We start from the raw sequence: 27140 nt of genomic DNA on the forward strand, positions 1-27140 counted from the left end.
ATTAGCCATCTCTACTGCAACCTCATCATATGTTTTGGGAATATCCCATGATTGGTTTGGCTGTCTTCAGAGAGACTCAGAATTATCAATGGTTTCAATCAGAGAGAAGGTAGTTTTTCTCACATAATAGCTCAGCTGGCACAGAACCTGTTTTACACAAAGTGTGAAAAGTGTCTGTCTTGCCCCTCCTAGCTTGTTGCTCCACCATCCTCAAGAGGATTCTTTGGTCTGGTGATCCAAGATAGCTGCTCCAGATCTCACCAATTTGGCCAGCTGGGAGGGCTGAAAGGGGAGAGGGAGGAAGCTCTACCAGGCCATTGCAGACACACGCTAGCTCACTCGCTCACTGAATGATCGGAGTCAGAGGAGCATAGATGCGTCTTACACTCAGGGTTCATGATGCAAAGTTTATACCTATAATAATAATAATTAGTTTCAAAAATTTACCTTTGTGATATTTCTGAAGGGGAGACACAGGCATATCTTAGTATTTACATGTACACTTTATATTTATATTTACATGTACACTTTTACTTTTTTCTGTTGTTGTTAAATATTTTATTTATTCATGAGTGACACAGAGAGGCAGAGACACAGGCAGAGAAAGAAGCAGGCTCTCTATGGGGAGCCTGAGGCGATACTCGATCCCAGGGCCCTGAAGGCAGATGCTCAACCACTGAGCCACCTAGGTGCCCCGTTTTTTTTTTTTTTTTTCCTGAAAGGATATTATTAGATCAACAATGCACATCTCATGATGGATGCAGACTGAGATGTGAGTGTATACAGCAGTCAGAGCAGAAGTAATAACACTAATAAGTCGTACTAATTACTAGCACTTTTATTGAGACCTTCCTAGAAGTCAGGTCCTGAATGAATCAAATTTGCACAGATTATCTTACTAAATTGAAGGTTGAGAGGTGTCATTCAACAAGTGAATTGTACATCCCATCATCCTGACTCCCAAACTCGGTGACTATTCTTTTTTTAATGCATCGTTTATATTTATTATTGGTGACCGTTTCAATGAGGACGATAATAAAACGGTGATGAATAATCAGGGTAAGTTATCTGCCACTTACCTGAGAGCCAGTCACCTGCACAGGGGCAATGACTGGAGGGACTTAACCTTTCAGGTCACTATGGTGTAAATAACAATTATATCTACTTTCTATGAGAACACTGAAATAAAAGCTAACATTCCAGGAGTGCTTCCCAGGTGCCTGCCTCACAGGAGGGAAGCAGGTGAATCCCCAGCTGCTAGGATCAGTGGTCTCGGATGGGGGGCAGTGGCCAAATACAGGACTCGGGAGGGAGCCACCGCTTGGAGTCCAGGCTCTGCGTTCTGGGCGTGTGACTTTCGGCAAGGGCTGAGCTTTCTGTACCTTGTTATCTGCAAACCGGGAATGTGTTATTAATGGGACCTCGAGCATGCAAAGCCCTCGCAAGTGCACAAAATGCTACTACCTGCTGAAAAAGGAGAGCACTGAGGCCGAGAGTCAGTGCCCGAGGTGCACTCGCTCTGTTCGGGGCCCGGGGACAGGGAGCCTTCCCAGCTCCAGGGCTGGCTTTGACCCTCTCCGACCTAGAGGGAAGGGACCCAGGGCAGAAGGGGGCTGGCCGTTCGGCAGGGCAGGTGGCAGGTGCAGCAGGCTAGGGCACTTGTGGGGCTTGCCTCGGGGGCGGCAGGATCCCCGTCCTCAAAGTTCACTCCGGGACCCGGCAGGGCTCCTCGGGGCTGTGCCCCGGAGTCGCCTCTGAGCGCGGAAGCCGCACCCACCACGGGCCCCGGCACCGAAGGGGTTATGGTGATAGAGACGACCGGAGGACCTGAGGTGGCACGAGCGGCGCTCGCCGCCACTCTCCCCCACACCTTTCCGCCTCAGGCTGGCGCGGAGCGTTGACCGCGCAGGCGCGAGCGCCGGGCGCCGGGCGCGGGGTGGGGGACTTCTCGAGACACCCGGAAGTCTCCGCCTAACGGGCCGGGCCCGCGCCTCCTGTCCTGGAAGGGGGCGGGGCCCGAAGCCCCTCGGCGCGCGGCGCCATAGAGCGGGCACGGAGGACCTATGTCCTAGAGGCGTCCGGAAGTAGCTCCCAGGGGCGCCCGCTCCGCACCATAGAGCTGGGGGGGCGGTGGCTAGGGGGTCGCCGGGCTTGCCGTCCTAGAGCGGCGAGGACGGGGTGGAGGCTGGCCGGGGGGCTGTGAGAAGGGGAGGGGGGAGCAGCGCGGGCGGAAGCGGCCAGGAAGGTCACTTCCGGCCTGGGCGCCCGTCCCCCTGACCCCAGGGTCTGAGTCGCCGCTGCCGCCGCTGCCACCATCCGCGAGGGAGGAAAGAGGAGGAGTGCGGCGCGGCGGCCCCGGGGCCGAGGAGGTGAGGGGAGGGCGCGGAGGCGGGGGGGCGTGAACACGGGGCCGGGGTGGGTGCGCGCCTCGGGGAGCCCGGCTGCGGGCGGGGGGCGGGCGGGGAGGCGGGCGGGCGAGCGCGACTGGGCGGGCGAGTGCGCGTGCGCGTGCTGGGGGGGCGTGAGTGGGCGCGCGGCCGGTGACGCGGGCGGGCGAGGGCGCGCCAGGCGGAGTCGCGGGGAGCGCGCGTGCGCGGCGCCGCGGCGCGGCCGCGCCAGGGAGGGAGCGCGCGTGCGCAGCGCTGGGGCTCGGGCCAGGGGCTCGGGGGTGGGGCCGCCGCAGTCTTCTGGCAGGTCGTGGCCGGAAGTGGTGGCGATTCCCGGGGGAAGTTGAGGCCCCAGTGGGGGAAAGGGACAGGCGGGCAGGGCTGGCTTGGCCGGAAACGGCGGCCTGGGGGGCGCGTCTGGTTTCCTGGCCTGCTCCCCCTAACCTTAGCGCTCCTTCCCCTTTCCAGAGGAGCCCGGGTTCCGCTGCCGTCCCGGGCGGGCTGCGTGCGGCCTTTCATCCGGCCGCCGAGGACTGGCTTTGGGTCGGCGGGAGGCTCATTCATTCGCCGCGGCGCGGGCTGCGGGCAGGAAGCGCGTGCGCCGGGCGGGGCTGGGGGAGAAGGGAGGAGTGACTCGGCCAAGGTCGGACGCCGCTTGGCCCGAGGCCGCGGGGGGCGGGGGGGGTACGGGACGGCGACGGCGGACGGGCCCCAAGGCCACCTGAGGCTGCTCCCATTCCTGGCCGCCAGGGGGGGACCCCCCAGTTCGTGTAGATGGGGGTCAGGCAGGCTCCGGATGGTGGCTTCGCAGGCTCTCCCTGTGCCCCGCCCGTGAGCAGAGTCCCGGAGCAGGCGCGCAGAGATGCGGACCCAGACACTAGAGCCCCTCCCCTCCCCCAGAGCCCTTGTGCAGAGGTCAGGAAACTGTGGGAGCCCAAGAAAGACATCCCTACACAGCCCAGTCCAGAGGGCTTCAGACGCGGGTCCAGTTGGGAAGGAGCTGGCCTCCTCCCTGGGGAAGCACAGTTGCTGTTGATCCGGGCTTATCTCCTCTCTGAGAGTGTAAGCCTCTTTGGCTGAGTACAGCTGGCATTCAGCTGCCCTTGCTGCACCCTACTCTGGTCTTCCTGCTTCTGCCTCAGCCCCCAGAGCGTTCAGATCAGATTCCTATTTCGTTGTTTCTTGTCATAGTTTTTTTCCCCCTTAGAGGCCTTCCAGATCTAACTCCCACCCCAACCCCAGTTGAGCTAAGGAGCCACAGAACTCTAAGGGCTATTCTCCATGCTGCCCCATGAGCAGCACTGTGGTGTGTTAGTGTGGAGTGTCTGGGGTCAGACAGAATCGAATTCAGATCCAAGCTCCATACCTGGTACTTTGTGATCTTACAGCACAAATGAGCATGATATCTCCGTTTTTGCCTGGGTAAAATGGAACAATATGATAGTTTTGACTTGGTAGGGAAACTCTTAATGCTTTGCTTTTAAAGCCAGACCATGTCTCAGAGAGGTGAGCAAAGGTATATGGGAAGGGCTCTGTAGCCAAGCATTCCTAGGCCAGGCCTTGCCTCCTGTCTCTTCCAGCATGGTGACCTTGGACTTGTCACTTCCCCTTTTCCTCCTCAGTCTCCTAAGGTGGAGAGCACAGCCAGCATTCCCTACCATGTGCTGGGCCCACAGGCTCAGTTCCCTGCCATGGGGTGTGAGAGGAGGGTCTCTTGACACATGTTTCTTGAGGCTCCTCTGGGCCAGACTCAGAGCTGGGCAACACTGGGTGGCAGTTCCTATCCTGCAGCAGCTTGGAGGGCTGTTGGGGAGATACACACAGAAGCACCAGGCAGAGGGCTGGGGGGATTTCCAGAACAGCCTCCGGGGACTATAGGAGCCCGGAAGCATGTCCCTGGGTGTGTGTGTGTGTGTGTGTCCTGAGTCTTAAAGGACAGGGAAGGATTGGCTAAGAGGACCCTGGGCCTAGGTGGGGGAGGATGAGGGTGACTCGCAGTTCTGGCCCGTGGCCTCCAGCAATGGTCTGGCTGGCCCAAGATCCTTAGGAGTCACTGCTGGGCACACAGCTCTCAGGGCACCTGTGGTCAGACACGTCTCAGCCCCCAGACCTCGCTCAGTTGTTCTCTGTGCTGCCCAAAGCCTTGCATGACTCTGAGAGTCAGCTGTGGCTCTGGCCTCTTGGTGGTGACAGACTAGATTTTTTTTTAAGACTTCTTCTTCTTGGGCAGCCCCGGTGGCGCAGCGGTTTAGCGCTGCCTGCAGCCCGGGGTGTGATCCTGGAGATCCAGGATCGAGTCCCACGTCGGGCTCCCTGCATGGAGCCTGCTTCTCCTTCTGCCTGTGTCTCTGCCTCTGTGTGTCTCTCATGAATAAATAAATAAATAATCTTAAAAAAAAAAAAGACTTTTTCTTCTTCTTTTTTTTAATTCATTCATGAGAGACACAGAGAGAGCAGAGACACAGGCAGAGGGAAAAGCAGGCTCCCTGTGGGGAGCGTGATGTGGGACTCAATCTTGACTCCAGGATCATGCCCTGGGCCAAAGGCAGGCACCCAACTGCTGAGCCACCCAGGCGTTCTTACAGACTATAAATTTGATGGCATTTGCTTCCTGAGCACTTGGTCCTGTGCCTGGTCTTCACTGTCCTGAGCTCTCAGAGGTCCTGGGATCGGGGTGGTTACCCCCCAGTTCAGGGGCATGGCATTGAGCCCCAGAACCCATAGCTGTACAGAGGACACGGGCCTGCATGTGATTTCAGAGCTTGGCCCTTTGCCATAATGCCACAGTCTCTGTTGACTTCTTTCTTTTGGTCAAGGCCAGGGGTGGGGAGGAGATGGGAATTATTGTGAAGGCCTCTTTGGTGTCTGTCATTGGGTTTGGGACTTGGAGCCCCCCCCACCCCCGGCTTGGGGTGCATTGTCATGAAGGGTCATTGGTTTGGGGTGCTCTAAGACCCAGCCTTTCATTTCAGGTGTGACTCGTGCTAATAGTGTCAGTAGCTTTGTTGTAGTGCAGAGAGCTCTGACCTCATAATCACAGAGCAGCCAGCCGAGCAGGGCCTGGGTGGGTGGATCAGGGCCCTGTGCTGCTCCACCCAGCCCCTGGGGCTGCAGGACTGGTCTGTAATGATGGCAGTTAGGGTGCCAGTGCCAGCATCCTAAGAGAGGAGGAAAGAAACGACCTTGGAGACTGGCCGACCTGGCTGGAGGCTCTGCTCATCTACTGGGTGGCTTTGTGATGTTGGGTCAGCCACCGAACTTGTCAGAGCCCCAGCTTTGACAGTCCTCATCAGGGGTCACCAGGCCTGTTCTGGGTGCCTGGCTTCTGCTGGACACACGCGCTGGCCCTTTGATCGTGACGCCAGACCCGTGAGGGTGAAGAGACACCAAGGCCAGAGCACCTTGTCCAAAGTCACATGGCTGCTGGGTGGTGGGGCTGAGTTGGGCTCTGGCAGCCTGCCCAGAGAGCTTGTCCTCTCTTCTCTGGCGGAGGTTGTGGGGGTGTGGATTATGAAGCCATGGCACCCTATGCGTGGGGCTGAGATGTAGCCTGTGCTTGATGAATGGGATCTGTTACTAATTTGAAAAGAGGACAGTTGAGCTGAGGGAAGGGAGAAGTCGGGAAGGCTTCCTAGGGGAAGTGCTACTTTCACTGGGCCCTGGCAGCAAGTCTACAGGGAGAATGGGCAAGGTGGAAGGATGGGAACACACCTACCATTGAATGAGGGTCTGGCCCGTTGATCTGATTGAGGGGTGACCTGTAGATGGCCTGTAGGAGTTCTTTCATCTGTTTTTTTTTTTTGGCCTGGAGGATATTTTTGCTTGTTGAAGCAATTTTCGGTTACTTGCCAAGACTTAAGAATTGGGAGTTTTCACAGACATCTCTGAAGATCTGGACACTGGGTGTTTCTGGATGGTGGCAGGTGGTCTTCCCGCTGTCCACCATGCCTTAGCCATAACAGTATAGGGAGGTTCCAGGAATTATAGAAACTGGCTTCTCTTGGAGATGGCAGGGAGTGGGGTCTAAGGTTTGCCACCTCCTGGGCTCTGGAGGAGGGCAGTGCCCCTGAGGCTAGGGTGAGGGTGGCTGAGGCATGCCTGGCCAGGTGGGAGGCAGCCAGAAGAGTGAAAGTTAGGAAGTAGGCTTACTTTGAGGCAGCCTAGTCAAGGAAAAGAGGAAGAAAAGTGGGGTTGGGGGCACAGGGAAGCAGGATCATAAGGGACTGCTTTGCTCAGCTTTTTCAGTGCACTGGAAAATCTGAGTGAGGCATAGGTTGCATTCTGGGGAGGTATGACCCACCCACCTGACTCCCAGTAAGATGGAAAAGATCTGAACACACTATCATTATGGAAGACGTGAGATAAGTTGACAAAGGGCTCCCCTTCCCCCCTGAGAAAGGGCTTAAGCTTCCAATGGCGTTGCAGACTGGCCCTCAGTGTCGAAAGCACAGGTGAGAGCTGGCAGGACCAGCTGTGGGTGCGGGACATGGTCTGGGTGGGGAGCAGAGCAAGGAACGGATGGGTGTTCAGGCCTGGAGCAAGGGATGAAGCCATCCACAGAAAGGGAAGTGGGTAGAAGCTGCTGAGGAGGGGGCGGGTGTCTGCCTGCAACCCCGGTGGGCCAAAGAAGGGTCTGAGGTCTAAGTGGCCCCTGTCCAGTCAAGCCTGCAGGCACCAGGCTGCTTCCCTTTAGTGAGCTGTGGGTGCTGGGTGGCAATATGTGCTGGGGAGGAAGGAAGCTGGGCCATTGAGGTGATAGGTGAGTGTGATAGGTAAGTGGACCCTTGACAGGTGAGAAAGTGCTACTAGGCAGCTGGAGGATAGGCCGCAGGTCAGAAGTGGGCAGTGGGATTGAGGGCCTGGACAAGTTATAAGAGTGGGTGTGGATTTGGGGTTCAGCAGGGTGGTGGTGTGAGTCCCCTAGCCTACAGCACCCCCTTCAGAGTGCATGTGGAGCTGTGGTTGATGTGCTCAAAGAATATTGGCAGCACCCCCAGAATAGACTGCACCCACTGCCCTTCCCTGCCCCTAGCCCCTGGGAGTCACTCATCTATATTTCGTTTCTGTGGCTTTGCCGTTCTGAATATTTCATGCAGAGTCATGCTTGATGCGGTCTCTGTCTCTGTCTGATTTCATGCAGTGTGATGTTCTCAGGGCTTGTCCACCATGTGGCATGAGTCCATGTTTCATCCCCTGTGTGACAGAGTAACATTCTGTCCGATGATCGGGCCAATGTATATGTCTGTCCATTTGATAGGCATTTGGGTTGTCTCCAGTTTCTGGCTATGGTGATTTACGCCTCTGAACGTGTGTACAGATATCTGCGCGGGCATGTGTTCATTTGTCTTGGGTACACAGCCACAAGTGGAGTTGTTGGGTCCCACGATGATTCTGTACTTGACCTTCTGGGGAGCTGCCATCTCTCTTGCACAGTGGCCACCCCACTTCACATCCCCACCAGCAGTACATGGGTGTTTCACTTTCTCCACATCCTTGCCAGTGCTGTTTCGTATTTTCTGTTATATGCGTCCTGATACCCTGGATCTCATTGTGGTTTTGACGTACATTTCCCTGATGGCAGATGAGGTCAAGAAACTTGGTACATGCTTATCAGCTTTTCTTTAGAGAAATGTCTGTTCTGATCCTTTGCCCATCTTTAGTTGGGCTGTTTAAATTGAGTGACTTGAGATGAGTTGGTCTGCGATGTGGGGAACAGACTTTACAGAGGTTGTTGGGAGGGGGTGGGCACAGGAAGGCAGAGTAAGGGTGGGCGGGGAGGGGAGTGTGTGCTGGACTCTACTCCTGCCAGCATTAAAGACCCCTGGGTGATCAAGAGCTTGATGGGGGGAGTTGGAGCCTGGGTGGGAGGTAAGGGCAGGAGGTGGAAGGCACAGGCTCAGCTCTGAGGGAAGAGGACAGGACAGGACACGACGGTGAAGTTAGGCAGAGCAGAGAGAGCGTGGAGGGGTGTCCTAGAGGGAAGGGCCTAGGGCAGGGGCTCAGGAGAGGCCTTTGTTCTGCAGGAGTTGTTGGAGCATCTGGCTGCTGGTGCGGGGGAGGGGAGGCAGTGAGATTGGCAGCAGAAGAAAGAGGGGCTAATTGGTGGGCTGGCATCCAGAGGAGGTGGGCGGGATCTAATAACAACAATAATAACAATAATTTGTCTCCAGCTTAATAGCAGCCGGGCCTTGTCAGCTCCTCTGCTAATTGGATCGCTCAAGGGCCTGGCTGGGGTGGGCTGAGGGAGGCCTGCCCTTCATCTCGGGGTCTGGAGGTCAGAGCTGGGTGAGGTGGGGGGGAGGGTGGGGAGGAGCCAGGAGGGAAGATGGGGGGAGGTAGGGCCTCTGAATGTGTAGGATGGAAAGTCAGGCTTGGTCCAGAGCAAGTATGGGGCCTCCTGGTTGTGGGAGATGGTTGGGGGCCTGTCTGAGGCCACACCCCACTGTGCTTCCTCTCTGCACGCACCTCTGTGGAGTGGGGCCTGCAGTGCTTCCCCCACAACTCAGAGATCCTGGGTGCAAGGCCCAGAGGCCCACAGGGCTAGCCTGGAGGCCTCAGCAGCTTCTTGAGTGGTGAATGAGTAATGGGACAGGAAGGGACCTGGGAAACATTTTGGGAACACTCTTCCCAACTCTTCATCAGGACCCTGGTTAACCCCTGACCAGAGTGCTCTCCTGACTGTCCCCTGGCCCTGGGCCCTGGTACTTGCTGGGCTTTGTGGGGAGCCACTGCCAAGCCAGAGCCCAGCTTCCAAACCAGGGTAGCTCTGCTGTGGGCAGGTCTCACCAAGATGGTTGGTTTAAATCTCCCTGGGAGGTGCTGTAACCTGGTAGTGTGCCCTATGCCACCTGGCCCCTGCCTGGTAGCTCTGGTGGGAGACCCTGCTGACCCATCGAGGGTCAAAACAGGAAAGGATGCATCTCTGCCTTTCCAAGGCCTCTGTAAAGTGCCACTGTGTTTGGAGTCACGTGCAGACTCTGGCCAGGGCCCTCTGTGACCTTGTGCTCTGGACCCAGTGCCTCTTACGCCTCATTTGTGACCCGCAGGGCCTTCATTTTTTCGGACTCTGCAAAATGAAGAGGTGAGCACCTTGTGCAAAAAGAAAGAAAAAAACCCTTTTCTTCTTTTGGGGTCTCTTGTGATCTTTTTAGGGTGATTTTGCTTAGTGTTTCATGTTGTGGTTTGTTGGTGCGGGGCTGCCCCCAGGGTTGCCATGGAGCCACTGGCCCTCTCTGCTCAGGTACTGGGAGCCATATGCTGGGGGAGGAAGGACTGTGCATGGCTGGGCACCAGGCCCCGCTGCCTGCCCCCTTGTCCTGTCACACTTTGTGTGCAGAACACAGATGGAAGGTCACTTTACTGGGAGTTTCAGGAGGTGACTGCAGGGCACCGACCCCCAGGCTCAGGGCTGCCTCCTGACTGGCATCCCTGCTGTGGCCCCCACCACCCCCGTGCATGCTCCTTCTGCTCCCTTCCTGCCCATTGGAGGCTCAGCACCTCCAGGTTTTCCTGTCTGCTTGGCCTGGGACATTTCCCCTGCATCTTGGCAGCCCTTCCTGCTTTATGTTAGGGTCAGCATATGTTTTCTGTAACAGGCCAGGAGGCAAGTATTTTGGGCCTTAGGGGCCTGGGGGCAAAACGGAGGATCTAGTGTAGCTACTTAGTTATCTTTTAAAGTGTGACCGTTTAAACACACAGGTGAAACCGATTCTGAGCAGAGGTGGCTTACACAGCTCCAGCTGGTTCCCAGAGGGGAGGGCAGGTTTTCCTGTGCCCTCTTCGGGTTTCCGGCTGGGACTGACTAAAACAGATTAACAGGAGGGAAGCACACAGATTGTATTTCCACAAACATGGGAGCCTGAGCAAGAGAGACCTTCACGAAGTGCTTCTGACCCTTCTGACCTGGAGTGTGAAGTGGATGCGGCCTGGGGGCTCTACAGGAGATGGTCTGTTCATGCAGGCGGCTTTCTCCAGGTCCAGGGAGGGCCCTGTGCTGTGTGGCTCTCATGTGCTCTCAGGAAGAAAGGCGACCTGAGAGAGACCGGGCACTGCTCTGCAGCCATGGGCCCTCTCACTTGCCTCTGTAGGGGCTGTTGTTAGCTGCCGGCTGGGTAGGCTGGGTACGTGGGAATCTCATTGGCTGCAGATGTTTAAGGAGTGCCCCTGCACCCCGCCTCCTGGCCATGGGTGTTTTGAGGAGAGGACAGGGACAAGGGGGTGGTGGTGATGGAGTGAAGGCCAAGGCCCTCCTGCAGGAAACTGGTCTGAGCTGGAGACTCGGGTCTGGGAAGTCCCTGCTTTCGGTGACTTCCATGTCCGGTGACTTCCATGTCCGTGGGGGAAGCACAGCACACCCACTTGGCAAACAAGTTTCCGCACGCAGAGGAGGGTAGGGGAGCCAGCTTTCCCAGCACACCTCCTTAGCCCCGCTGTCCCACAGCCCTGTTAGCACTGTCTCCTTTTTTTTTTCTTTTAAAAGTTTTTTATATTTGAGAGAATGTGTGCATGAGTGGGGGAGGGGCAGATGGAGAAGCAGGCTCCCTACTGAGCATGGAGCCCCACATGGGGCTCCATCCCAGGACCCAGAGCTGAAGCCAGATGCTTCACCGACTGAGCCGTCCAGGCACTTCTTGTTTTCCTTGAAGATGTAATTGGCTCTATTAAGTGGGGGAATGGGGGAACGCACCTCATTTTCAGTGTTGGTGGCCTTGTAATCAGAGGGCCCCCATGCAATTTTTTAAAGTCTGTTTACTTTTTTTTAAGTCAGTTTTTTTAATTTACTTGTATCTTTTTTAAAGCATTCTACCTTTATTCTTTTTTAATATTTTATTTATTTATTCATGAGAGACACAGAGAGAGAGAGAGGCAGAGACACAGGCAGAGGGAGAAGCAGGCTCTATGCAGGGAGCCTGATGTGGGACTTGATCTGGGAACTCCAGGATCACACCTGGGCCGAAGGCAGGCACTAAGCCGCTGAGCCACCCAGGGATCCCCGTCTGTTTACTTTTTAATTGAGATGTAACTTACATGTCGTGAGGTCCACTCTCTTAACGTGTTCAATTTAGTGGTTTTTAACACATCAACAACGTTGTGCAACTATCACCACCATCTGATCCCATGATACTCTCATTGTTCCAAAAGAACCTCCGCACCCATTTGCAGTCCCTCACCATCCCCTCTTCTAGCCCCTGGCAGCCACCGTCTCTGTCCTGGACGTTTCTGGACGTTTCACAGAGATGGAATCTGCTCTCTGCGGCCCTTTGTGACTGCCTTCTCCCTCTGGTGTTTGCACTGTGAGCAGCTCTGCTGGAAACATTCGAGATTGAACCTGTTTGTGGACACTTGTTCTTGGGTACATGTCCCTTGGCTGTGTACCTGGGAGTGGATTCCCGGGTCACAAGGTAGGTCTGTTTATCGTGTGAGAAGCCGCGGCTGCTCGGCTCGTTCCACATGCTCGTCAGCTGTGCACTGGGGGTTCTGTGCCTCACGGTTACTGTGTGTGACCCGAGGGCCAAATGATGGTGTCCCTGCCTTGCCCCCTTAACACAGTGATTTTCCCATCGCAGTGCACAGTCCTTATGGCGATCCAAGAAAGAATCAACGTGTAGTCTTTTTTCCCTTATTACAGAAGTAATTACTTATTCTGAAAAATTAATAAGTTGAGAAAATGAGGATAAACGAGAAGAAAAGTTAAAAGCATTCTTCCTGCTATCAGCAGGGGGCGTTATGACCCCTGTTTCTGAGGCTGTCGCTTCTGTGGGATTTTCTTAGGCTTTCTACCACGTGGTGCTGACGGCTTCTTTCCAGTTTTTTCCCTGCTCTAAATCTGGCTGTGATGAACTTCTTTTTTTCCCATAAGAAATATTTTCTGAGGTTTGGGTTTCCCCTCAGATGAGCTTCTGGAGAAGGGGGTGGCCTGGTCAGAGCCCTGAGCACCTGTTTGCGGCTCCACAACTGTGTGGCCAGATTGTGCCTGAGTAGCCCGGGCTGTCAGGTTCTGTGTGGACTGTGTGTGGCACCACCTTGTGGCTTGGGGCTCTTCGGGCTTCCTGGGGGTCCGAAAGTGTGGGTGGGCAGGGGGGACAGAGTTGCGTTGCATTTATCTCTTGAGCCGCTGTTCTGTTCAGACCCTTCATGCAGGCATCACATGCCCATCATAGGCCCTGTGGGTGCTGAGCGCTGGTGTGGGTGCTGTGTACCTAGTGGTCCCAGGGTCAGGCTGATTGGGGGCTGGGAGGCCTCTGAGGGGGTGATGCCTCAGGCAGACAGAGATGAAGACTGCTCTGCCCTCCTAGCTTCTGGGCGTTGCTGCGGCTGCCCGCCATTGCTGCTGCTATCCGATGCGCCTTGCTGTTGGTGCTGGGCCCCTCTAGGATGTGGCCTCACCCATGTTTGTGAGCCCATGTCCTCTATAAAACATGTGTTGTGTTGGGGCCCACCTCAAAGAGGTCACCGCATTTCAGACAACTCCTCAATGCTAGGTCTGGCCTTAGAAGCCCTGCAAGAGAGCCCTCCCACTCCTGCATCTCTAGCCTCTCCTCAGGGCCTTTGCACTTGCTCTCCCTGCTGCCTGCATCCTTCCCTCTCCACACTTCTCATGAGGGCCACTCTTGGTTCCTGTGGCTCCTCCTCCTGGGAGATCTCTGGCTCCCCCCTCACCCCCCACACGAATCTTCACAGAATTCATTGTCTGAAATCACCTTTTTCATTCAGGTGCTCATTCATCACTGGCAGGGCTCTCCTATGTGGCTGGAGCTGTGGCCATTCACTATAACATCCGCCCGTGTCAGAGCAACATCTGCCCCTTGGGGAGACCCACGCCTGTGGGGTACCGGTGACGGGGGCAGGTGGGGAGGAAAGGCGTGTGCCATTGAGCACACACCAGCACCTGGGCAGCTGCTGACATTCCTGCCTTATCTTCTCGTTAGGCCAAGTGAGGATCCAGTGAGACAGGGGCCATGTGTAGAGGGGGAGCTTGTGATGTGGTGGGTACTTCCATTTCATAGCGGGTGCTGTGATGATGTCTGTGAGTGAGAACCTGCACAGGGCACCCTCTGCATGCTTTCCTCACTGACCTGGCCTGACCCCGTGGTAGCTCCCTGCTGAGGTTGGTGGCAGGGTGGGTGGTGAGGAGACCTGGCCTTGGCTGTAGCCTCCAGCCAGCCTTCCCCCCCCAGCCCTGCTTTCCTCCAGTCCACTCAGCAGCGCCTCTGAGATGGCCGCTTTCCATCTCCTGTTCAGTGTACCCCATCTTGGCCTCCTGGCCCCCTAGACAGGCTAGTCTTTGGCCTTTTTTTTTTTTTTTTTAAATTTTTATTTATTTACTTATGATAGTCACAGAGAGAGAGAGAGGCAGAGACACAGGCAGAGGGAGAAGCAGGCTCCATGCACCGGGAGCCCGACGTGGGATTCGATCCTGGGTCTCCAGGATCGCGCCCTGGGCCAAAGGCAGGCGCTAAACCGCTGCGCCACCCAGGGATCCCCTAGTCTTTGTCTTTGGTTGTGTCCTTGTTAGGTGTCAGGATGGCAGAGCGTTTGGGAGTGAGGACTCTGCAGTGACACCGTTGGTGTCCTATCCCTGCTCCTTGATGACCTCATGTCCTCTGCTGTGACATGGGGGCCGTTCAGAGCATGTCAGTGCAGGGTAATGCAGGGTGAGGCTAGGGCAGAAGACAGAAGGTGATTGGAGCCTGAGTGACAATATCGCCCGCTCAGAGGGCTGTGCCAGAATCGAAGGCTACGGTAATGGCATCTAAACCACGTAGAGCAGGGTCTAGACCCGGGGAATGTTGGCTGAAGGAACTGCTTACTGTATCTGCAAATGTTTGTTAACTTTTCATGGGTTCTTGGAGTTCCTCACAGAGGTTAGTAGAGATTATGGAGGGGCGGCCTCATGCTTCCCAGCAGTGGAATGGGTTCCATTTGGTCCCTGGATGGTGGTGACCCCCTCTCATTGGGGGATTCAAGAGAAGTGGGCTTGGCATGTTGTGCCAGGGGGCAGTTGGCCATGATTCACAGGTGCTATGGTGAGGTCCACATATGCAGTGAGGGGGGAGGGACTCTGGAGATTTGCTTAGAGCTGTAAGCACTCAACTCAAGGGACCAGGTTGATAGTGTGAGGCCTAGAAATAGGGCAGGGGGACCAGGTCGCACCACCTCCTATCAGAAGTCTGCACCACCTCCTGTCAGAAATCTGGCCCACCTGCAGGCTTCCTGTCAGGGAGTGCTGTCCCACCAAGGGACAGGTTCCCCCAGTGCTGGGTGTTGGTGCAGCACAGGACTGACGAGCCCGCCTGGGCCCAGGGCCTGCCCGGTTCTCCCTCCCCTGCCAGCCGACTCCAAACATGGGGCAGAGTGGATGGAGGCCAGTCAGGAGGTGGAGGATTTCTCCCCAGCATGGCCTGTTGCATGGGGTGAGCATGGGGTAGGCATGGGGTGAGTGTGGGCTGTGCAACAGCTCCTCTCTGGGCAAGGTGAAAACACGTCCCCTACAGTACATGCCCTCAGATGCACATTGTGGCTTTACTCCTTGGCCCCAATCCAGACGCCTGTCAGTGTCGGCTGGTGGGCTGGCATACAAGGTGTTCGATCCTTCCGTATGGTGGAGTGTTGTTCAGCCACGAGAAGGAAGGAAGCTTGGACACATGCCAAGGTGTGGACGAGCCTTGAAAACGTTACGCTGAGGGAGAGAAGACGCAGACACGGCCCCCAGGAATGTAGTGTGCCGGTAACGAGACCTCCAGAATGGGCAGCCCCTTAGAGACAGTGAGAGGGCCAGGATTGCAGAGAGCAGAATGGATGGCCCTCCATCCCCAAATGCCAGGGTTGTCTGGCCACCCCTTTTGTACAGGCACTCTGGAGGGTCAGCGATCAGCGCCTTTGTCCCCCAGGACCCTGATTCAGGGAATTGTTCAGTTCACGCATGCTTGAGGAGACCTGAAAGCGTGAACCCCATAGGTGACCTGTGTGCCTGTCTGTCTGCTGCATCATTCCGTGGGGGTGGGCTTCCAGGGCACTGGCAGGAGGAGCTGGGTCGGTTTCCTTGCTCCGGGGCTGGAGCTGCTGCTGTGCTTTGTTGTTCGATCTCATGGCACATCGGACAATCCAGGTGCCAGGCGGTGGCTGTGGAAGATGAGGCAGGGACATGGAGTCTCTCCCCGGGCTCTAGCTAGGATCCATACCTGGGTGGCTGCTCCCCAGTGCTTTCTCCTTGCCCAGACTGTGCATGACCTTGGGCTGGTCCCCCATCCAGGGGGAAGGTGAGGGCCATTTCGCCTTTGTCCCTCAGGTACCTGCCATGACCGTCTGCCTACCAGGGCCAAGCTGGGAGCTCGGAGCTTGGGCACCGATGGTTGCCAACGTGGGACCTGCCTTCCTGGGGCCCTCCGTTGAGTCTGGCATCCTATAAACTCTGTATTTCCATTTCCTCCCGTTCTAACAGGGACCCAGACATGGAGCTGCGGGAGGAGGCCTGGTCTCCGGGGCCGCTGGACTCTGAGGACCAGCAGATGGCCAGTCATGAGAACCCAGGTGAGGTGACCTTGGGCGGCGGGGCTTAGCTGATCCCATAGCCCTGGACCCCAGCTTGCTTCTCCTCCCTGTCCCATGGCTCAGGGTTGATGTGTCCTTCCTCCAGAGGGTTGTGGGTGCCCTTGGGGGTCGCTTCTGTCTCTCTGTTCCCCCAACTCCTGGCCCAGGCCCTCGCTCCCCAGCGTCCTGGGCCCCCTGCCCTATTTCTAGGCAGTCCGCATTCTCAAGCAAGAAGCCATAGAGTGGGGTGGGCATCCCAGGGCTGGGGAGACAGCACGATAGGACGGTGTGGCATGTGCCAGTTTTTTTTTTTTTTTTTAAAGATTTTATTTATTTATTCATGAGAGACAGAGAGAGAGAGAGGCAGAGACACAGGCAGAGGGAGAAGCAGGCTCCATGCAGGGAGCCCGACGTGGGACTCGATCCCGGGTCTCCAGGATCACGCCCTGGGCTGAAGGCAGCGCTAAACCGCTGGGCCACCGGGGCTGCCCATGCATGTGCCAGTTTTGTGGGGAAAGCCTGCATCTGGGTTTTCAGGGGAAATCTTTCACATTTTAAGTATTGGTGCTCTGTTTTGTTGAATAAAGCATTCCTTGGGTTGAATAAAGCATTCCTTGGGCTAAATAAAATTCACCTTTATCTCATGGGGCCGGGGTTTGCTTGCCGAGACTCTACTTTCCCATATGGCACTCGAGAAATAAAGCATGGACTTGGCTTTCATGCTGCTCTTGGTGTGTTTTTGTGCCAGGCATTATGCCAGTATGGAATCAGCACATTTTTTTTTTTTTGTAAGGGGCCAGAAGGGAGATACTTCTGGTTTGCAGACCATGTGCCCTTACAGCAGGAAGGCAGCCAGACAGGATGGAAGTGAATGGGTGCGACCATGTGCCAGCAAAAATTGACGTACAGAACAGTTGCTGGGTTCAGCCCCAAGGCCAGCATGCCATAGTCCTCCTTAAGAAGGCCCATGGGATCTGCATGGTGATGGGGGTAGTTTATGAAGCCTTGGTTACAGAGGAGGGAACTGAGAACTGAGGGCTTTGTGCAGGGGGACCATGACCGTCCTTCCCTGCTGCTCCCGCTATCCCCTCCCTCTGACACACGTCCTTGGCCTCCCAGGCCTTTTAGAATTAACTTAAAATCCTGTGTCATTGTGGGAATGTCAGACCTCGGTAATGTCATGATTCTGCCCTCAGCTTTGGGGTTAGAGACACCTCACCAGTCCTCCTTCCCACTCATGCCTTCTTCTCCTCCCAGAGAGTTTAAAGAACATCTCAGATTTGTGTCATTGTACTCCTAGGTCCTCCACACGAAACAACAACTACAAAATGCTTATTACTTCACCCAACAAAACATCCAGGCTACCTTAACAACCCCAGTTTTCTTCAAAACATACATCTGCCATGGAGTAAGTCAGGTTTAATCTTAACGAGTCCTCTGCTAACTTGTTCTCTTTAGAAAACCTGTAAAATGTATGGGTGAGTGCTCATGGCCTCTTTGTCCAGCCCACTGTCCTGACCTGTTCTTCCTCATGGGAATCTACTGGAAGTTCCTGCTCCAGCCACCACTGCTGTGGAGCCACCACATGGTGACACCCCTTCACTCGGTTCACAGGCTGTGTGCCTGGAGCTTCTAAGCTGCTGTGTGTCCCGTTGTTCTGGGCCTGCCACTGTAGGTCCTGCCTGCCTGTGGGGTGACTGTGCTAGACTCCTGCCCTGGGACCCTGGGCTGATGCCCTGGTAGCTCTGGCCTGCAGGGCAAGGGCTGATGTCTGTGCTGACCCCCTGAGAGTGGGGCAGAGTGGGGAGGCAGGCAGGATGGGCTTATCCACCTGACCCAGGGTCTGAAGATGGCGGACAGAAGGTGCTTTTGGAGCCCTGACTTGCATCCACATGGCACAGGCGACCATGGAGGCTCCCTAGGGTCTGCCCCATCCCCTTTTTGACTTTTGGTGTGTTGAGCACCCACTCACAAAATACATTCTGGATGTGGCCACAGAGCCTTCCCGGCCCTAGCAGTCACAACCACCACCACTGCCTGGCACCTGGATTGCCACTGACCTCCACATGGTTCCTGCATCCCTCCTTGTCCACAGCCACCAACTTCTTGAGATGGATGTGAGGTCCTGGCTTGCCCAGAGTGGTCCCACATCCTGCACCACATACATTGCCTGGAGTTAGCTGGCCCGCCGTCTGCAGCGCGGATGCAAGCTATGCCCTCTGGGAGCCTGCCTCATGCCCTTGCCCCAGAGCCTTCTTCCCATAGCTGCTCCCGCCTTGCATTCAGCTCTGTTCAGGTGCCCCTGGGTCACCGCTTCTGTTGGTGGGGGGGCTAGATTGGGGGCTAGGACTGTATGCCTGAGGTCCCTGCCTCCATGAGGCCCGTAGGCTGCCAGTTGTCATGGAGAGGACTCCATTAGAGACCACCTTGCCAGAGGGCCTGTCTGATGGGGGCAGGGCTGGCTTCACCAAGGAAGGGCCTGCCCACTGAGGGCAGCTGGCTGTGGAGCAGGGGCCCTGTGGACAGCTGGAGGCAGGGGCTGGGGCAGTGAGGCTGGACTAGAAGAGCCCTCTTGACAGCAGCCTTACCTGGGACAGCGGGCTGCAGGCATGGTGGTTCCAGGGCTGGTTAGTGCAGCCATTTCTCTGTGAGCCACCAACCTTCTGGTTCTTGGTGGCCTTCTGTGTGCTGTCCTGGCCATCCCTGCACTCCTGAGGTGGTATATCCGCTCTGGCCCTTGAGTCCTCCCAGGCACCTGCCAGGGATTGCAGGTCAGGGAAGGGGGTGGGGCTGAGGCCAAACTGGCTCCTCTGGCGTTTCTGCCTGGCAGCTGTGTTTGGGTCCTGCTGGCCTGGTTGGGGGCGTATGATGTAGGAGGTGGCTTCAGGCTCACCATGTCTGCTGTGTCCCAGCTCAGTCCTGTGCTTGGGATTTTCTGGCGAGGGAGAGGGCACTGACTGGGCAGCCCCCGGCAATGTCACCCCAGGGACAAAGCGTTCCTTTGGGGCTCGGGTATGTTGGAAAGCTTTCTGGGGCCTGTTATGGGGGCAGTAGCCCCAAGCCCCGTGGCACTCTGTTTCCCTGAGGCAGCGAACTCCTAGAAGCTCTGGTGGCTGTGGCCCGAGGCTCCTTCCTTCCCTGAGTCCCGTGGACTGCACAGGTTGGGTGGTGGGCCCTGGTATAGGATGTTGTCTAACGGACACTCCAGCCCTCTCTGTCCCCTGAGCATTAGCCTTCCTGCCACCCCACGATGAAGACATACCCTGAGACATATGGCAGAGGGTGACCTGTTTTCTGACTGCTATCAGGGCCTGCATTGTCACTAATATGCCCCCTGCCCCGCATGTGTTATGGGGGACTGAGGTCAAAGTCTCAGACCCATTGTCCCTGCTGGCAGCACCTGCTCTGTGGTTGCTTCTGCTGCCTGTTGGTTTGGCAACTGCCCTGCCTCCTCTGTGGCGAACTGACCCTGCCAGGCTGTGACCCAGTGGGAAGCACGCGGCTGCAGAGAGCAGGTGGCTCTACATACCTGGGACTAAAGAGACCCAGAGAGTCATGTTTCCTTTCCAGTGCCTTTGTGAAACCTCAGGAACTTTCTCATTTTCCCCCTGTGCTTGGATGTTTTGGGGAATGGTGTGCAAACCGAGCTGGTGCTGCTGTTGGCAGTGGCGGGTGCTTCAGAAGCACTTCCTGGCTGCCCCATGCTCCTCTCCAGCCACTGGGCCATCCTGTGCGGCTGGGTTGCCGGTCAGAGAGCTGGAGTGGAGAGGCCAGGCCACCCATATGGGCCAAGGTGGCTGTGGGAGGACAGCCAGGCTCTGCACTGTCCCCAGGCAAGGGTGGCCCTTCCCACCCTGCTGTGTGTGGCTCCTGACGGCCCCAGGCTGGCCGGCCAGATGGAGCGGTCAGAGGCCTGGGGTCAGGCGGTGGCGAGGTGGGAGAGCTATCTAGGCCTGTGTTGGGGCTTTAGGTACAGGGTACTCTGAAAGGGAAGCAATCCAAAAAATTAATACATAAATAAAAATGACATCGTGATGCTCAGGAGGTAGCTCTCCCCACAGGAAATAGTCAGCTGGGGTCCTGGAAGTCACTCCCTGGAGGACAGGGTTCTGACCTCCCTCTGCCAGGCTCTGGCTCTCAAGTCATTATGGAGAACTCATCCAGAATGATGGCAGCCCTTAAACCTCCCCAGATCCCTATGTAAAAACCCAGATCCCTAGGGCCACACGGATGACCATACACTGTAGGTGTGATGGTGCCCCTGTGACCCCAAGATACAGTCGGATGGGGACAAACCAATGGCCACAGGCCTCTGTGGTGTTGGCATTGTGCTGGAGGGAAGGAAGCAAGAAGAGACCCAAATAGCCCTCGGGTTCACTTGAGGTTCCCACTGAGGCCACCGTCTGAGATTGGAGGTGTTCTGTCCAGACTGGGAGCAGGGAGCTTAGGGCCACAGGAAGATCTGGGGCTGGAGTGGGCTCTGGTGCCAACCAGGTCAAGCGTTCTGCCAGGACAGGACACACTCTGAGCAAAATCTTCCAGGAGGGAACTCCAAACTGAATGGGACCCCTGTCCTTGACCACAGGGAGGAAGGAAGGAGCAGGTACAGATAAAAACAGAGTGGCTGCAGAGCCAGGATTCTTGGGAGAGTGTCACGGACTCTCAGCTATGATGTGAGAATGTCAAGGAGGGAGCTCTGCAAACCTTGTGCCCCGGGAACTGGGGATCACTTGCCCACGAAACCAAGCAACAGGAACAAGCTTGCTCGACACCGTGTTCCCCCACCCTGAAAGCTATTAGAATAAAAGAGAAAATGGGCAGATAACAGCTACCCCCAACAGGGAGGCCAGGTCAGAGAGAGGGAGGGAGCACAGAAGCAGCACAGCAAGGAGCTAGGGTGTGTGGGGCTCAGCAAAAATTGGAGCAAAGTCACTTTCCAGTGAAAGCTGAAGGCAAAAATTCCAGAGGGAATAAAAAGAACACATTCCCTAAGGAAAGTTGGAGGTATCAAGGAGGGATGTTTAAAATCAAAAAGAAAAAAAAAATAAAATAAAATCAAAAAGAAATGAAAGAAAGGTTAAAACAGAGTTAAATTTTTTTTCAAGTTTTTTTTCCATGTAGACCGGGAAGCCCTTGCAAGAAATCCAGAGCAAAGGAGGAGAACAAACAGTAAACACTCCATGCCAAAAAGACCTTCCTGAAATGTAAAAATTAGGTCTTGAAAGAGCAAATCACCAATGAAAATATCTCAGATGAACAAGCCATGTTTTGTCCGGGTCACTGGACAGTGAGGAAGGAAGCCGATCTTTGGGGCAAGTAGGCAGACATGGTGTCAGCCATGCTTAATGCCAGGAGAGGGGGTGATCGGGGCACATTAATCATTCCCAGGGGTCTGTTAGTGGGTGAGCAGAGTGGGGCCTTGTGGGGCCACGGGAGATTCCATAGGTTAGACTGCATGCAGCCCGTGGGGGTCCTGCAGTGAATGGACTAGTGCATGCAAAGCGTGCACAAAGCCATGCTTTGTGTTTTCAGAAATTGTAGCTGGCAGTCGTGGTGTTAGGGTGCTTATCTCAAACCTGTTACGGGAGTCCGCAGATGAATAATTACAGGGTATTCAAATTCTCTTCCTTTCCTAGAGGGGAGATGGCAGACGTCACATACAAAGGACTCAAGAAAAAACCTGTAGGCCTGGATTTGTCTGGGAAGTGTCAGAGTGAACTTGGAGCAATTTTATTAATAATAATAATAAAAAAAACAGTGACCATTTCCAGATTTTGGTCTTGAAGTACTTTTTACCAGAAGAAACCAGGGCCTCCTGGAAGGGGTGATTGCACGTCTGGGCAGCCCATGTAGGTGCACCTGGAGCATCCTGAGGCTGGATAGTGGGGAAGCCTCCAGGAGCACCAGGGTCCTGCCCCAAGGATGCGGAGGGCAGAGGGGGGCCTGAAATGGAAGTGATGGGACCCCTGCAGCTCCAGTAACCATAATGACAGCAGTGGACCGAGACCCACCAAATATGTTTAAATCCAGGAGTTCAGAGCGATGTTAAGAAAGGGGACAGTATTTGGAGTATGATAGAGGACCAGTTCATTATTTTGAAAACTGGACCCATGAGGGGAAGTGAGCGTGTATTCTGCCATGGCCACATGTGTTTGCTGTGGTGATGGGGAGTGTTTGGGGACCCTTCCAGCTGCCAGGGCCATGGGCAGCTCCGTCCTGCGCCCCTTGGGATCAGCCAGCGTAAGCACCACGGAAAGAGGCATGATGGCCACCATGTGTGTCCCATCGATGGAGCAAGAGCCTGATGTTGCCTTGAGGCCCAGCTGCACACTGGCTGCCGGTGCGGACACAGAGGCATCCCCCAAACCACATGCAGCGGGCAGAGGCCAGGTGGACTGGCAAGGCACAGGGAAATCTGGATGAAAAGAGACTTTCAGACACCCTGAATGAAAAAGTAACGGACCAGGGCCACCCCGTAGCATCTGGGGGTGTGCCTGTGGGCACCAGAACCCAGGGAAGGGGCGTGCAGGGTGGCGGGGGGAGGGAGGGTGGATGGGAGGAGGGGCTACCTGGTGGGTGGTTAGGTTCTGGGTCTCCATCTGGGTGGATTCTATTTACCACGGCCGGCTTTGCATTCCACCTGGGGCTTTCTGAACCTGTCATGTATTTTGCAACAGAAGGGCTAACGTGGAATTAAACCATATTCCTGTTTAGCTTCAGAAGTTCAGCTCGAGGGGCTCTGTGGTGGGAACCCTGGAGCTGGGCCCACCCTGAGTGAGAGGACAGTGAGAGTGCGGTGGGGAGCCCCTCCTGCCCAGCATGAGAGTGCCAGGGGACCCCCTCCCTCCTCCTTGAAGGGCAGTTACTCTTGTTTCTGTTGAGTCAAGGCTTTGTGCTCATGGTCACTGGGCTCCTCTCTGCAGCAGTTCCTTGAACCCTTTGAGTGCTAACACCGTGAGGCAGAAAGGTCCCTAGCCTTGTCTCCCCTGTGAGGAAGGGGCCGGCCACAGGGAAGCTGCTGACTGCCTGCCTGCCTGAGCAGGAGGCCGGCCCTTCTCCATCTCCACCAAGCCCAGAGCCAACCAGTGCTTGGAAGCAGAGACCTGGAGCCCTGAAGGTCTGTGGAGGGCCAGGAAACCACCTCCACTTAGCAGTTTGTGTAGCACCTGCTTAAAAAGTAGTAGTACACATGGTGGACCAGACACAGGCCTGGTGGAATAGCATGAGGTGTCCCCAGCCCAGCTGCCCCCCTACCCCAGGCAGTTCCCATCACCTGTCTGGATCCCTCTCCCTGATCCTAGACCAGGCACCCAGGCCTCTGGCTCCAAGTGATGCAGCCATTTGCTGCTGTGGGGGTTGGGGTGGAGGGGAGGATGTGCCCTGAATGGGTTCCCTGGGTCTCTGGAGCTTTGGTGGTACCACTTCACATGGCAACTGTGTAAATGTTCTTCCTGGCTGACAAGTGGTAGTGAACACAGTCTGTTGTTAATTTTCTTGACAACTTTGAAAACAAAACTATTTTCTTTTTAAAATATTTTATTTATTTATTCACGAGAGACACACAGAGAGAGAGAGAGAGAGGAGGAATGAGGAGGCAGGGACACAGGCAGAGGGAGAAGCAGGCTTCATGCAAGGAGCCTGATGTGGGACTTGATCCCAGGACTCCAGGATCATGCCCTGGGCCAAAGGCAGGCACTAAACCACTGAGCCACTCAGGGATCCTCAACAAAACTATTTTCATGAAAGGAGTGTGAGCACTGGTGGTGAGTGGGGTGATGAGGCTTATTTCCCTACCCTGCCACCCAGGGCATATCACTTTCCAGGTCTGTTTTATTTTTCTCTTTGCTTTCTTGGTTTATGCTGACCCCAGATGGGCTCCAAGCCAGTTCCTCCGAAGCCCTGCACCTGCCTGATTTCCTCCCCGTGTAGTTTTGCTCCAGGTGATTCCATATCCAGTACAGGCCACTCTTCAGTAGTCTTCCCTCTGAGTGGTGGTTCTTATGAGTCCTGGTCTCCGGCCCTAGAGCTACTGACTGGATGGGTCTGGGGAGCCAAGCAAGAGCGTTTCCAAGTTCCCTGAGGATTCTGATGCTGATGGTTGGGCCTCTTGGAGGAGTGTTCCGTTAGTGTAAGGTGCTGTGGGGTGGCTCGGGGTGGCTGGTTTGAGACCCATACTGCTGTGTAGCTCATGGCTTTGCCTCTCCCAGGTTGTGATTCATCTTCTGGTGCCTGGGGTTCTGTGCTGTAAAGACCCGAGTTCCAAAGCACCACTCTGACAGGATGTAAACACATTGAGGCTTAACTACTCAGTGCCAACCTTGGTGCACATCCTAACACCTCTGCGTATTTGTGTTACCTGGGTCAGTGTGAGTGTTTTGGGCCTGGCTTCTGCATGTGTTGAAGGGAAGCTGTGGGCACCCATGGGGGGCCACCCTGGGCCGTTGGGCAACATGAAGCAGTTCCCAGCTGAGGCTCAGGCCCTGCCAGATTGGGGGAGCCAGGTGCACACAGGCTAGTCTGAGCTGAGTAGGCTGGGGGGCAGTGCGTCGCTCATTTACCCTGGGAGATGACTTAGGGCCAAGTGTGGTGCAGATGCCGGACAGGCTTTGAGGGCAGCCAGCATGTGGCTGAATCCTCATCTCATAGCTGGTGAGACTGGGCCACATGATCCTCTGTTATCTGCACTGGGCAGACAGGGACCAGGGACAGGTTTGAGGATGTCTGTAACAGAGGCTCCACAATGTGGGGGTCGCACTCCCAGTTATTGGGGCAGGTGGGATCCAGTGCCAGCCGGTGATCCCATTAACGAGTCCCATTCCTCCTTCCTCTCCTCCTCTCCACCTGCACTAAGATAGCCTTTCTGGAGCCCAGGTGTGATGCCATCACTCCTGGGCTTGTCTTTGCTCCTGGGCCAGGGTGTGAGCGGCCTGTCCCCACCAGTGGAGTTCTCCCTGGACCCTCCCTGCCCCACCCTGGTGCCTTGGGCTCCAAGCTTTCCTAAGCTCGCATCTGTGTTGTGTTCATTTATGTTGATGCTGTTTATTTCCCAGACATTTTTGGAGTCCCTGCTATGTCCCAGGCATTGTAACAGGTGTGGGGGGCAGCATCTGGGTAGGAAAAAGTCTTGAGGGGTGGGTAATGACCACATGAATGTTCAGTAAAATGCCAGGGAGTGAGCAATGCTTTGAGGAAAACGGGGCAGGTGAAGAGATGGAGAGACAGGTGCATCTGCAGACTGCCTGTCTGTGTAAGGGCTTCACGCTGACCCGACCTAGCTGTCCTCCTAGGTGGGTGCCACAGGGGACCCTAAGGGGGCAGGGCTGTGTGAGATGCCCAAGGCTTTGTGCACACACCCTGTGGAATGTGGCAGGTGACAAGTGGCAGGGCTGGCTCAAAGCTCCTGGCACTGTGTGCAGCCAGGGCTTCTCTGACTCTCCTCCTCTCCTGCCCTTTTGCCTTCTAGTGGACATCCTCATCATGGATGATGACGACGTCCCCAGCTGGCCCCCAACCAAGCTGTCCCCGCCCCAGTCGGCGCCCCCGGCTGGCCCCCCACCCCGGCCTAGGCCACCGGCACCTTACATCTGCAACGAGTGTGGCAAGAGCTTCAGTCACTGGTCCAAGCTGACGCGGCACCAACGCACGCACACGGGCGAGCGGCCCAACGCGTGCGCCGACTGCGGCAAGACCTTCTCACAGAGCTCGCACCTGGTGCAGCACCGGCGCATCCACACGGGCGAGAAGCCCTACGCCTGCTCCGAATGCGGCAAGCGTTTCAGCTGGAGCTCCAACCTCATGCAGCACCAGCGCATCCACACGGGTGAGAAGCCGTATGCCTGCCCCGACTGCGGCCGCAGCTTCACGCAGAGCAAGAGTCTGGCCAAGCACCGGCGCTCGCATAGCGGCCTCAAGCCCTTCGTGTGCCCGCGCTGTGGCCGCGGCTTCAGCCAACCCAAGAGCCTGGCGCGCCACCTGCGGCTGCACCCTGAGCTGTCGGGCCCTGGTGTGGCGGCCAAGGTGCTGGCGGCCAGCGTGCGCCGGGCCAAGGCGCCCGAGGAGGCGGCGGCGGCGGACGGCGATATTGCCATCCCGGTGGGCGATGGCGAGGGCATCATTGTGGTGGGCGCACCAGGTGAGGGGGCCGCGGCAGCTGCAGCCATGGCGGGCACGGGGGCCAAGGCTCCGGGGCCCCGCTCGCGGCGTGCCCCGGCCCCCAAGCCGTACGTGTGCGTGGAGTGCGGGAAGGGCTTCGGGCATGGGGCGGGGCTCTTGGCCCACCAGCGCGCCCAGCACGGGGACGGGCTTGGGGCGGCGGGGGGCGAGGAGCCCGCACATATCTGTGTGGAATGCGGCGAGGGCTTCGTGCAGGGCGCGGCGCTGCGGAGACACAAGAAGGTGCACGCCGTGGGCGCGCCGTCGGTCTGCAGCCACTGCGGACAGAGCTACTACCGGGCGGGGGCAGGCGGGGAGGACGACAAGGACGATGATGATGAGGCAGCTGGTGGGCGCTGCAGCGAATGCCGCGGTGGAGAGGGCCGGTAGGGGCGGAGGCCCGGGGGGGGGGGGTGCGGGCAGGGCCCCTCGGGCTTGGCGGGGAGGATGGCGCAGGACCCTGACGCCGGAGAGACTTGGACCAGAGAGACCCGGACCAGAGAGACCCAGAGAGGGACGGACAGGGGCACGACGGCCGGTGCCGGCCTCATCATCTCCCCTGCGCCGCCACATGGTTCCCATGGTCCGCGAGGTGCAGAGGCGGCGGCCCGCCGGGGCCCTCCTGCGCCCCGCCATACCCCTGCCCCCTGTCCTTGGCCTGGCCTGCCCCCCTGGTTCTTGGAGAGCCTCGGGGAGCCAGAGAGAGGACGGAGCCCACAACTGAGAGACCGGCCTCCGGCCCCCTTTTCTCTTGCCGCCCACCCTGGGTGCTTGGGAGGAATGAGCAGCCTGGCTCTTCTTTAGGAGGGCTGCAGGGAGGGAGGGGGAGACAGCCCTTTCTCCTTTAGAGTTTTCTTTTAATCACACCACCTCCCGACTGCACCTTTCCATTATTTTGTCTTCTTCCTGCGGGTCCTGTTATTTTTCGTGGCCCTCGTCCTTGCCCTTCCCTGGATTTGGGGTCATGGAGGAGTTCTAGTGTACCCCTTGGAGACTGGGGTCCTGTCTGTTCCTGGCCTGGACTCTGCCAAGGAAGGGTGTGGGGGCAATAAATGGCACTATCTGACTATC

General features: G+C 56.5%; 1 protein-coding gene across 19 annotated transcripts; it reads left to right on the forward strand.

Annotated features, from left to right (window-relative positions):
* Positions 1 to 797: 797 nt before the first annotated feature.
* On the forward strand, positions 798 to 27140 carry ZNF787 (zinc finger protein 787). 19 transcript variants are annotated; one of them, XM_072843187.1, is made up of 5 exons: positions 1882 to 2369; positions 13316 to 13372; positions 15829 to 15917; positions 17218 to 17325; positions 25381 to 27140. In XM_072843187.1, the coding sequence occupies exons 2-5, from the start codon at positions 13368 to 13370 to the stop codon at positions 26457 to 26459; spliced, it is 1281 nt and encodes a 426-aa protein (XP_072699288.1). In that variant the 5' UTR covers positions 1882 to 2369; positions 13316 to 13367; the 3' UTR covers positions 26460 to 27140. The 19 variants fall into 19 exon arrangements, with proteins under 19 accessions (XP_072699333.1, XP_072699327.1, XP_072699376.1 ...); XM_072843217.1 differs by lacking the exon at positions 13316 to 13372 and adding an exon at positions 14932 to 15114; XM_072843208.1 differs by lacking the exons at positions 1882 to 2369; positions 13316 to 13372 and adding exons at positions 5785 to 6838; positions 14932 to 15114.

This window comes from Canis lupus, chromosome 1, assembly GCF_048164855.1.
Source record: "Canis lupus baileyi chromosome 1, mCanLup2.hap1, whole genome shotgun sequence".
NCBI lineage: Eukaryota > Metazoa > Chordata > Mammalia > Carnivora > Canidae > Canis > Canis lupus.